Source organism: Nomascus leucogenys, chromosome 4, assembly GCF_006542625.1.
Source record: "Nomascus leucogenys isolate Asia chromosome 4, Asia_NLE_v1, whole genome shotgun sequence".
NCBI lineage: Eukaryota > Metazoa > Chordata > Mammalia > Primates > Hylobatidae > Nomascus > Nomascus leucogenys.
In genome coordinates this window covers 71,038,573-71,051,000 of record NC_044384.1, presented here as the reverse complement: position 1 = coordinate 71,051,000, position 12,428 = coordinate 71,038,573, and the positions used below count along the sequence as shown (strand labels likewise).

At 45.9% G+C, this 12,428-nt stretch overlaps 1 protein-coding gene and 1 pseudogene across 5 annotated transcripts in view; both read right to left on the bottom strand.

Annotated features, from left to right (window-relative positions):
• The window catches only part of GNAL (G protein subunit alpha L), a 208,344-nt gene that overhangs the window by 4,708 nt on the left and 191,208 nt on the right, over positions 1-12,428 (bottom strand). For all 4 annotated transcript variants that reach the window (XM_003276680.4, XM_030810774.1, XM_030810773.1 and 1 more), the window contains 2 exons: positions 9,021-9,151; positions 4,328-4,395 (listed from right to left, as the gene is read on the bottom strand). In XM_003276680.4, the coding sequence (XP_003276728.1) occupies positions 4,328-4,395; positions 9,021-9,151 (199 nt within the window). The remainder of the gene's footprint in view (positions 1-4,327; positions 4,396-9,020; positions 9,152-12,428) is intronic.
• Positions 10,967-11,354, bottom strand: LOC100599188 (annotated as a pseudogene). The gene has a single exon (XR_001115632.2). The product of XR_001115632.2 is annotated as a 60S ribosomal protein L35a pseudogene (transcript).

Below are 12,428 nucleotides of genomic sequence, written 5' to 3'. Positions count from 1 at the left end.
CTGCAAGAGAGAGCGTGTGCACTAGCCCTGCGTGGTCCCAGCATGCACTTTGGGGAAGGACTAGGCCACACTGAGCAGGTGCTGGAAGCTTTGGTGACGGTGGCCTGCTTGTTTTGCATGGGAGCACTTAGAGGCAGGAATGGTCTCAATGCAGGCATCGGCTAAGGACCCAGATAATCTTACCCTTATCACTGCCCCCAGGAGGCTGAAGCAGCACGGATAGGTCAGAGAAAACCCCGGGCAGGCAAGTCAAGGGAGGAGCTTCCAAAAAGGAAGGTCTGAACAGAGTTTTCTGCGACAATGGGAATGTCCACTATCTGCCCTGCCAATATGATAGTCGCTATCTAGCTGATACCACCAAGGGGCTGATTTCTAATTAGCTAATTTTATTTTATTTATTTATATATTTTTGAGACTGAGTCTAGCTCTGTTGCCCAGGCTGGAGTGCAGTGGTGCAGTCTTGGCTCACTGCAACCTCCGCCTCCCAGGTTCAAGGGATTCTCCTGCCTCAGCCTCTCAAGTGGCTGAGATTACAGGCGTCCATCACCATGCCCACGCCTGGCTAATTTTTGTATTTTTAGTAGAGACGGGGTGTCACCATGTTGGCCAGGCTGGTCTCAAACTCCTGACCTCAAGTGATCCGCCCACTTTGGCCTTATAAAGTGCTGGGATTACAGGCATGAGCCACTGTGCCCGGGCTAATTAGCTAGTTTGTTTGTTTGAGACAGAGTCTTGCTCTGTCCCCCAGGCTGGAGTGCAGTGGTGCCATCTTGGCTCACTGTAACCTCTACCTCCCAGGTTCAAGCAATTCTTCTGCCTCAGCCTCCTGAGTAGCTGGGATTACAGGTATGCGCCACCACACCTGGCTAATTTTTGTATTTTTAGTAGAGATGGGGTTTCACCATGTTGGTCAGGCTGGTCTTGAACTCCTGACCTCATGATCCGCCCCCCTCGGCCTCCCAGAGTACTGGGATTACAGGCGTGAGCCACCGTGCCCGGCCAGCTAGTTTTAATTAAATGTCCATATGTGCCCAGTGGTCCTGTATTGGACGGTGCAGCGGCCCCATGGTAGCCTCCACACAGGGGCAGTTTAGCATCTGCTAAGCAGGGTGTCCCCTGGTTATCGGGGGAACGTTTGTTGCTTTCTGGGAGAAAAGTGATCTGTTGTCAAGTACCTGAGAAACAGGGTTAGACATTATGAATCATGGTTTGTGGGGACACCTCAATGATGTGCTTATGTGCACTATGAAGCTAAGTGCAGTGGGTGTGGGGACAGGCTGTTACGGGCCAAACTGTGTTCCCTGAAGTTATGTGGAATCCCTGACCCCTGGCACCTCAGATGTGACTATATTTGGAGATAAGGCCTTTACAGAGGCAATTACGGTAAAATGAGGTCATTAGGTTGGGCCCTAATGCAATATGACTGGTGTCCCTAGATAGAAGAGGAAACCAGGAGGATGCAGGCATGTGCGAGGGAAGACCCCGCACCTTGATTTCAGACTTCCAGGCTCCAGAGCTGTGAGAAATACATTTCTGCTGTTTAAGACACTCAGCCTCTGTGGCACTTTGTTATGGCAGCCCGGGCAGACTTAGACAGAGGTCCTGTAGAAGCTCGCCTTCTTCCTTGGTGCCACGGGAATCCCTGGGCCTCCTACTCATCCCCTCCACTCCTTTTTCGATCCTGGGAAACAGCCTTTAGAGAGCTGCTTGGACCACAGAAAGGGTATCCTAAAGATGTCATGAGGTATGAAACTCCTCACAGGGGGATAGACTTATTTTAGCAATAGTCAGGCTTCTCTTGAGCATTTAAAACAAAAACTTACAGACACTAAAATGAGTAGGTTATATATATATATATATATTTTATATATATATTTAATATATATATTTTTTATTATACTGTAAGTTCTAGGATACATGTGCACAACGTGCAGGTTTGTTACATATGTATAAATGTGCCATGTTGGTGTGCTGCACCCATTAACTCGTCATTTACATTAGGTTTATCTCCTAATGCTATCCTTCCCCTCTCCCCCAACCGGTTATATATCTTTTTAATCCCAAAGCACCAGGTGAGGTATTTGGCACACACACAGTTAAGTGTGTAGTGAATGAATGAAAAATAGGCTTTTGGCTGGGTGCAGTGGCTCACACCTGTAATCCCAGCACTTTGGGAGGTGGAGGCAGGAGGATCACTTGAGGCGAAGAGTTCGAGACCAGCCTGGCCAACATAGCAAGGCTGTATCTCTATAAAATTTAAAATTAGCCGGGTGTGGTGGTGTGTGCCTGTAGTCCCAGCTACTCAGGAAGCTGAGGCAGGAGGGTTGCTTGAGCCCAGGAGTTGGAGGCTGCAGTGAGCTATGATCTTGCCACTGCACTCCAGGCAGCCTGGGTGACAGTGCAAGGCAATGTCCCAAATAAACAAAAAAGGCTTTCTTCCGTAATAGTGTGACTATTCGTCCCTGCTTAGAGCCTTAAAATTAAGGGAATGGAGTCACTACAAGGTCGTTGCTTCAAATAGTTTTGTTTTTGTTTTTATTTTGAGATGGAGTGTTGCTCTGTCACCCAGGCTGGGGTGCAGTGGCATGATCATAGCTCACTGCCACCTCAAATTCCTAGGCTCAAGGGATCCTCCCACCTCAGCCTCCTGAGTAGCTGGGACTACACGTCTGTGCCACCATACCCAGGTATGTTTTAAAATTTTTTGTAGAGACGAGGTCTCGATATGTTGTCTAGCTGATCTCGAACTTCTGGCCTCAGGTGATCTACCTGCCTTGGCCTCCCAAAGTGTTGGGATTACATGCATGAGCAACTGCATCCGGCCTAGATGTTTCTAATCTTCATTTAAATGCCCAACATATGCATGCTTAATTAACATTTAGTTCTCATTAGAATAGCATTTTTTTGTGTCTTTATGTGTTATGGTCTTAAAAAATGCTCCTTAAAAAAGGGATCCCTTGATCTATTACAAACTAAATTCCCTTATTGAAGAGATTTGCAATACACATTAATTGGCCTTAAGCAAAGGCTCTGAGAATCTGACAGATTCTGAGAGAGAGGCAGAGGAACCTCTCTTGCTGTATTTAACATAGCATGTCCCAGATTTATTCAGCTGCAGAAGCTCTCCGGGTATTGCCATGCACTTACGGCCATGCACTTCTCGGGGAACTCGTCCTCTGAACTCACCCTGGGGCCTTGATTTCTCCTCATTGTTACTTTCTAACTCACTGTAGGATTCAAGAGTCATCCCACAGGGGTATGCTGGGAAAAGGGTGGTGAAAGGCCAGGCTGGAGTGCCGGTCGCCGTGGAAAGGCCCCACAGCTGAGGATCAGCCCTGCTGCTGCCTGGACTAAGATCTTGTCCACACATGTTAAGTGCACTTGGAGTACTACCGGGAACACGCCCTTGGGAATGCCTTGGCATGTAATAGTTTGAAGCGAGTAAAAAACAGCTAGCTATACGCTGTAGGTTATTTCAAAGAAAGTAATATAGACAGATAAAGCATATGTGGCAAATTTTTGCCAACTGGTCAATTTGGGTAAAGAGTATATGGGATCTTTGTTTGTTTTGTTTGACACAGAGTCTCGCTCTGTCGGCCAGTGGTGTGGTCTCGGCTCACCGCAACCTCCACCTCCTTGGGTTTCAGCAATTCTTCTGCCTCAGCCTCTGGAGTAGCTGGGATTACAGGCGCATGCCACCACGCCCAGCTAATTTTTTGTATTTTTAGTAGAGATGGTGTTTCACCATGTTGGCCAGGCTAGTCTCGAACTCCTGACCTCAGGTGATCCATCTGCCTCAGCCTCCCGAAGTGCTGGGATTACAGGCATGAGCCACCACACCCGGCCTGAGTATATGGGAGTTATTTGTACAAATCTTCTGCCTCGTATGTAAGTTTGGAATAATCTCAAAAAGCTGAAGAAAAAGAAGTAAGTATCTGAATTTGAGCACATCCATTTTTACATAAACCATCAGCCTGTTAGTGCTTTTGGATGGAGGAAGAGTATGGGTGCTTAGACTCTGCTGAAGGACGCTGTCCTTTTTGGAAAATACAACAAGTGAATGAAGTCTAGCCCATCCAACTGCCATTCCCTGGGACGCTGTGTTCTCACCCAGGCTCTGCTGGTTGGAAGCTGTGTGACCTTAGGTGAGAAATCTAACCTCTCTGAACCTCGGTGTGCTCAGCTGTGAAATTAAAGTAACATACCCTTTCTCATCTCTCGTAATGTTAAGGAAGATTAAATGAGATCATCAAAGTAATTTGCATATTGCAAGAAACAAAAGATTAAGAATGGAGGTAGAAAAACAAAGGTTAACAAAATTGCTTACCAAAAACAGGTCCCGGATAAAGAACTTGGCTCTTGTAACTTTGGGATCTTCTCCTGCATCTGGTGTTGCTGTAGAAATAACAAATGGAACTTTAAGCAACATGAAACAAAGATACAACTCTATGAAAACACAGAAGGAATTTCAACGTTGGACTGCTGTATATTCACAGCATTAAAATACATGTACAGGAAGGCAAAAACAAACATGTACTTTCTTTTTTTTGGAGACGTAGTTTCGCTGTCTTGCCCAGGCTGGAGTGCAGTGGCATGATCTCGGCTCACTGCAACCTCCACCTCCCCGGTTCAAGCGATTCTCCCACCTCAGCCTCCCCAGTAGCTGGGATTACCGGCACCCACCATCATGACTGGCTAATTTTTGTAGAGACAGGGTTTCACCATGTTGGCCAGTCTGGTCTTGAACTCCTGACTTCAGGTGATCGGTCACCTCGGCCTCCCAAAGTGCTGGGATTACAAGTGTGAGTCACTGCACCCAGCCAAACATGTAATTTTCATTCCCCTCGTCTCCTACATCATTTTAATAGTTATTACTCTGATAAAACTTTTCTCTGGGGGTGCTGTGGTCTCAATGTTTGTGTCTCCTCCAAGTTCATATGTTGACTGCTAATCTCCAATGCAACAATATCAAGAGGGGCAGCCTTTGAGAGGTGATAAGGTCACGAGGGCTCCGCCTTCATGGATGGGATTATATCCTTATAAGAGGCCTGAGAGAGACCCCTCACCCTCTCCACCATGTGAGGAGAAAATGAGACAGTGCCATCTATGAAGCAGAGAAACCCTTTACCAGACACCGAATTGGCTTGTGTCTTAATCTTTGACCTTCCAGCCTCCAGTACTGTGACTAATACATTTCTGTTGTTCATAAATTGTCCAGCTGTGTTAGTCCATTCTTGCATTGCTATAAAGACATACCTGAGACTGGGTAATTTATAAACAGAGGTTTAATTGGCTCATGGTTCTGCAGGCTGTACAGGAAGCATGATGCTGGTATCTGCTAGGCTTCTGGGGAGGCCTCAGGAAGCTTCCAATCATGGCAGAAGATGAACAGGGAGTGAGACATCTCACATGGCCAGGGCAGGAGCAGGAGAGAGATGGGGGAGGTGCTACACCCTGTTAAATGACCTGCTCTTGCGGAACCCATTCACTATCTTGAAAATGGTGTCAAGACGATGGTGCTAAACCGTTCATAAATGATCCACCCCCAAGATCCAATCACCTCCCACCAGGCCCCACCTCAAACACTGGGGATTAAAATTCCACAAAAGATTTGGGCAGGGACACAGATCTAAACCCTATCACCAGCCTAAGGCATTTTGTTACAGCAGCGCAAGCAAGACAGGCTAGGGTGGGGGAGAATTCCCACTGACCAGCCTGAGCCCCAGAGCTGCCCTCCCTGCAGAGCTGTTGGGAGAGGAAAGCTCAGAGCCTCCAGGCACAGGAGCTGGGCCCTGGCCTCCCTGGGGGCAGCACTGGCAGGGCCTCCATGGACTGCCTCTCAGCTTCCATCAGCCTCCTCTTCTGAGACTCCCCTTCCCTGTTCCTGCTCCCCACTCAGGCATGTGGAGCCCCCAGATCACTGTAGCTGACCCTCTGGCTCTAGGCCTTTCTGAGGCATTCTCCCCCTGAAGAGTCCACGTTCATGTGGTCATGTCATTATTTTCTGTGACCCCCACGAAATCTGAGATCTAGGCGACACAGCTGAGTGTTCTTACCACTCTCTGCCTTCTCTGTTGTAGGGTCTGTGAGGACACTGTTGCTCACAGAGTCATAGAAGGGAGGGAACAGCAACCAGTGAGGGAGGAGAGGGCGCGGCACCCACTGTGGGGGGTGGGTGGGCACAGCACCCAGTGAGGGAGGGGAGGGCACAGCACCCACTGTGGGTCTCTGCCTGGGCTATGTTCTGGAGCGGCTGGGGAACTCCCATGTCATTTATCTTGCGGAGGGTCACTGACTACTCTGGAATGCCCAGAGTGTACGTGTACCATCTGAGGAGTTTTTTTTTTTTTTTGAGACTGAGTCTCACTCTGTCGCCCAGGCTGGAGTGCTTTTTTTTTTTTTTTTTTTTTGAGACGGAGCCTTGTTCTGTCACCCAGGCTGAAGTGCAATGGTGCAATCTTGGCTCACTGCAACTTCCGCCTCCCAGGTTCAAGCGATTCTCCTGCCTCAGACTCCCGAGTAGCTGGGATTATAGGTGCCAGCCACTACGCCTGGCTAATTTTTGTGTTTTTAGTAGAGATGGGGTTTCACCGTGTTGGCCACGCTGGTCTTGAACTCCTGACCTCAGGTGATCTGCACGCCTCACACTCCCAAAGTGCTGGGATTACAGGCGTGAGCCACCGCGCCTTGCCCATCTGAGGAGTTCTGGCGTGTGTGTTGTCATGCCAGCATCACTACGATGGAAACAATGAGCACAGCCAGACTCTCCCACAGTGTCTGCATTCCCTCTGCAGCCCTCCTTCCCCAGGCAACCACCGATGTGCTTCCTGTCACCATGCATAAGTCAGCACTTTCTTTTTTTTTTGAGATGGAGTCTTGCTCTGTCGCCAAGCTGGAGTGCGGTGGCATGATCTTGGCTCACTGCAACCTCCGCCTCCTGGGTTCAAGTGATTCTCCTGCCTCAGCCTCCCGAGTAGCTGGGACTACAGGCGCACACCACCATGCCCAGCTAATTTACTTTTTAGACATTTACACAAATGCATTCACATGGTGTGTAGTTTTTGCTTTGATTCTTTCTGTCAGCATAATTACTGTGAGTTTCACCCATGCCGTCACATGGACCAACTGTTAGTTCCCTTTAATTGCTAAGTGAGAGTTGACGTTGGAGTTGATGGTGGTCCCAGGCTTCCAGCAGGTGCTACAGATGCTCAGGAATGGGTGAGTCTCTTGGGAGGGGCAGGGCACAGATGGAGATGACACATGCTGCTGGGTGAAGAGCAGTCACTGGGCCTGGCACTGAGGCAGCAAGCCAGGGTCCCCTCAGCCCCTGGATGAAGCCCTTCAGCACCCGTGGCTGAGCAGGTGGCCTTGGCTGTCAGCCAGTGGTGGTGCTCCTAAGCGGGTAAGGTTGTGTCTCAGGAGGGTGACTTTGGTAGAAGTTCACAGAATGTTCTGAAAAGGTGCGTGACCAGCTACAGGAGGTCAGGCAGGAAGCTGTGGCAGCTGCTGAGATGAGAGGAGTGAGGGCCAGGACCACAGCCATAAGGAGGGAAAGAGGGAAGGGCCTGGGGAGGCAGACCCTGTTGGAAGGACCACCCCTCTGAGCCACTGCCTGAGCTGAGTGACGGGAGGTGGCAAGAGGTGGTTAGTGGGAGAATTACAGACCCAGCTTGCTGGGAAACCGGCAATGCCAGCCACAGAATGCGCAGCAGAAGCCATGCTCTGATGACATGCCATGGGCAAGTGGCACCTGGCCTCAGTCCTGGAAAGGCTTCAGGTAGAGCAAGGCAGTCATGAACTGCAATGAGATTTCCACTTGATTTGGTCTCAGGAAGAGCCTGGACCTTGACCTCACGCTGAGTGACCCTCTGGCAGGTGCAGTGGCTCATGAAAGCAGCTGGGACTGGTGAGACCACAGGCAGAGCTGGCGCTCAGGCCCATTTCCAATGACTATTATTTATTCCTATAAGGAAATATGTAGCGGTAGGATTTTTTTTCGGGTCTTTCTGACGCAGGTGATAGCAGTAGGATTTTGTTCGAAGGCCTCACATGGGTCAGGATTTTACTATGAATATACTTATATAATGCCTCTCCCAAGAGGGAGAAAAGAACATTGAACATAAAGAGCAAGAAAGTTTAGTGACAAATTCAAGTTTTCTTTTCCCTCTTCATTGAGGATAAAAAAGAAATTTTCCAAATCTTAACTATATTTTCCAGGAAAGTGTCTTTTATTCTGCGTTTTCTAGTTTGGAATTCAAGATGTAAGAAGCGGTGTTATTTCGCCTTAAATCATTCCTATGAGCCTCTGGTAGACCTGGTGTTCACTGGAAACTGAAGTGTAAGCGACTGGAAACGGAGTGACCAACTCTTCCTGGTCTACCTTCCCAGCTTTAGCAATGACAGTCCCGTGCCCCGGAAACCCCTCAGTCTCAGGTGGCCTGGGATGGCTGCTGGCCCTGCTGGAAATCCCCAATGCTGCAGCCACAGCAAGGCTAGAGACAGGAGCAGATAAGCGCAGCTGCTGCCAGCACGGGCTTGGGGACAAAGGGTGCAAGGACTGCCTTGCCTGCATGACTCTACCCGTGTGGCTTTGAACACGTTATCTCTCCTCTCTCAGACTTTCTTTCCACGGGAAAAAATAATAGAAACTACCATGCAGGGTCATCTGAGGGTGAAGTGAGAAGGTCTGTATCAAGGACTAACAAGGCCCCTGTCCTGTCACACCCAGTCAAAGGCACTAGAGGGAGAGCTCATACCAGCATGACATAGTCACACCCCAAAACGGCTCTTTCTTCTGCTGCACAGTTTCAATGGAAAGTCAAACTCGGAGACATTTACAAATGGGATCCTAAATAGGACATTTTAACACTCTAGTACTTTAGGATATGGGCAGTAGAAAGAGAATTGATTTAAACTAAGTGAATTTCTTTGATTCATCAGAAGTATGTGAATTAGAGTTACAGGACTATTAATAAAACAATTTTATTCCTCAATCATAAGAATGTGTTTTGAAATCTTACCATCTTCAGGAACAGTATAATTTGCATATTCTGGGAAGTAGTCTTCAATTTTTGATTTCCCTGCCAAGACTTTTTCTGCCAGCATATCTTGTTTGTTCAAGAACAAGATGATAGAAATGGTCCGTAACCACCTAAAAAAGGAAAAATAAACATACGAATTTCACATACACTAGTATATGAAAGCACCTCTAACATAGAAGTTGCTAAATTAAAAGAATACCATCATCTTCTTAAACATGTATAGGATTCAAGAAAGTTCAGTACACCAGTATCCTCATTCCATCTGTAAACAATGATAAACAAACATAGGTACGGGTTGAGCATCCCTAATCCAAAACCACAAAATCCAAAATGCTTCAAAATCCGAAACTTTTTTAGCACTGACATGATGCTCAAAGGAAGTGCTTGTTGGAGCATCTCACACTTTGGATTTTCATATTAGGGATGCTGGACTAGTAAGTATAATGCAACTATTCGAAACAACAACAAGAAATCTTAAACACTTTTGATCCCAAGCATTTTGGATGAGGGATACTCAATCCGTAGTTAAGCACTTTCTAATTCAGTCCCATGGGGGATATAGATTTATTGGAACCAAAGCTAAGATTTTCTTATGCAATGAGTTTATTTGAATTTCTGTGGTGTAATTTACCAATGAAAGGTTGGAAAACTCACATTAGAAGTGAAAGTGTTAACAACAACAAAGTAATATATGACTCATTAGCTAATAACACAGAGCTTAACATGCAGCTGGCTTGGTTCTTCTTCCACCTCCATCACTTCAAAGGAATCAAGCTAACTGATTAGACTACAGGAATCTTACTATCAATTAATAACACAATCTGGCCAGGTGTGGTGGCTCACGCCTGTAATCCCAGCACTTTGGGGGGCAGAGGTGGGCAGATCACGAGGTCAGGAGTTCGAGACCAGCCTGACCAACATTGTGAAACTCTGTCTGTACTAAAAATACAAAAAGTAGCTGGGCGTGGTGGCACATGCTTGCAGTCCCAGCTACTCAGGAGGCTGCGGCAGGAGAATTACTTGAACCAGGGAGGTAGAGGTTATGGTGAGCTGAGATTGCACCACTGCACTCCAGCTTTGGGGACAGAGTGAGACGCTGTCTCAAAAAAAAAAAAAACAAAACCCACACACACAATCCACTTTCCCATCAAATGGAAATAGCTTACCTGCTTCTTCTAGTAATAAAATATATAACCTTTGTAAAAACAAATCTTAAATTATAGAAAAACATACAGAAAAAAATCAAATGTAATTATACCCAGAAACAGTTACTACAGAAGTTTTATGTTTTCATGCCCAAGTTTTTTTCTGTCCTCATACATACTTAAAAACGAGATCATAGTATTTTAAAATCTGCTTTTTCCTATAAGATTGTGGTCATTTTCCCACTTACACATATAGTGTTTATAAATAAATTCATAATAACTCTATAGTATCCTTCTGTATACCTGGTATTTCCTGACCCTGTTTCTTTCCTATTAACTGTCTTATTACCACAAATTTGAGGATGGTTGTTGAACATTTCATACAAAAACATTTTTCTGATAATCCAAAACTTTTACAAGGTAAACTTATGTTTCCTGTCCTCCTCGGTAATATTTCTTCCAAAATATTTTAGAAGAAACTTTGATTTCTAACTATATATGTATGTATTGTGTGTGTGTGTGTGTGCTAAATATTCCTTTCTGAAATAATCACTTCTGCCAATTTGCAATGCTAGTAGTTTCAAACATGATTATGTGGTGATTGTGAGCGTAAGGGATCTTAGAGATCATCTAGTTACTAGTGGATGTCCTAAACTGGTACTTTATTTATTTATTTTTAAAATTTAAAAAATTTTATTTTATTTTATTTTTTTATTTTTTATTTTTATTTATTTTTTTACGAGAGCACAAATCCACGTTTATTTATTGATTTTTCGTTAGTTAAATCCTTGAGGGGTACAGAATCACTCGGATTCTGTGTCCAATGGCCTTAGCAGGAAGATTGCTTTGGAATTTGGCACGAACCATGCCACTGTTTCCATGGGCCTGAGTTACCTTTCCCCAGATGACTCTGGTTTTGTTCAGTTTGCCGCCAGGAGTCACTGTGTTGTTCTTTGCTTTGTATACATAAGCGCATCTCTTGCCCAAATAGAATTCTGTTTCATCTCGGGCGTAAACACCTTCAATCTTAAGAAGAGCTGTGCGCTCCCTTTGGTTCCGGAGACGCCGCTTATAGCCAGCAAAAATGGCCTTGGACCACAGCCTTCCAGACATAGTTCCTTTTAGAAGTCCTGTTCCCAGCAGGCCTCCACAGGAGCCAAGATGGCGGGAAGAGCAAAAATTTTTTTTTATTTTTTGAGACGGAGCCTCACTCTGTTGCCCAGGCTGGAGTTCAGTGGTGCGATCCCAGCTTACTGCAACCTCCACCTCCCGAGTTCAAGCGATTCTCCTGCCTCAGCCTCCTGAGTATCTGGGACTACAGGCGCCCACCACCACGCCCGGCTAATTTTTGTAGTTTTAGTAGAGACAGGGTTTTGCCATACTGGCCAGGTTGGTCTCGAACTCCTGATCTCAGGTGATCTGCCTGCCTTGGCCTCCCGAAGTGCTGGGATTACAGGCGAGAGCCACTGTTCCCGGCCCCTAAACTGGTACATCCTAAATTTTAAAAACCAAATGAAACCTATTTTGAACCCTAGATATAGAGTCATCCCTTGATACCCATGGGGGATTGGTCTAGGACTCCCTGTGAAAACCAAAATTCGAGGAGGCTCCCTTATATGAAATGGTGTAGTATTTGCATATAAACCATGCACATCCTCCCGTATGCTTAAATTATCTCCAATTACCTGTAATACCTAACACAATGTAAAAGCTAGGTAAGTACTTGTTATACTGTATTGTTTATTTGTATTATTATTTTTAGTCTAATTTTTTTATTTGCTCAGTTTTTTATTTTAATTAATTAAGTTTTTTGAGACAGAGTCTCCCTCTGTCACCCAGACTGATGTGCAGTGATGCAATCTCAGCTCACTGTAACCTCCGCCTCCTGGGCTCAAGTGATCCTCCTGCCTCAGCTTCCCAAGTAGCTGGGACTACAAGCACGCCCCACCACACCTGACTAATTTTTGTATTTTTTTTAGAGATGGGGTTTCAACATGTTGCCCAGACTGGTCTCCAATTCCTGAGCTCAAGCAATTCCCCCGTCTCAGCCTCCCAAAGTGCTGGGATTATAGGCGTATGCCACTGTAATCTTGTATTATTTTTTGTTGTTGTACTGCTATCTTAAATTTATTTTTGAATATTTTCAATCTGTGGTTGGTTGAATCCGCAGATGTGGAACCCGAAGATATGGAAGGCTGAATGTAATCTTAGGCTTTCAAAACAGAGACTTAAATTTTCTTGA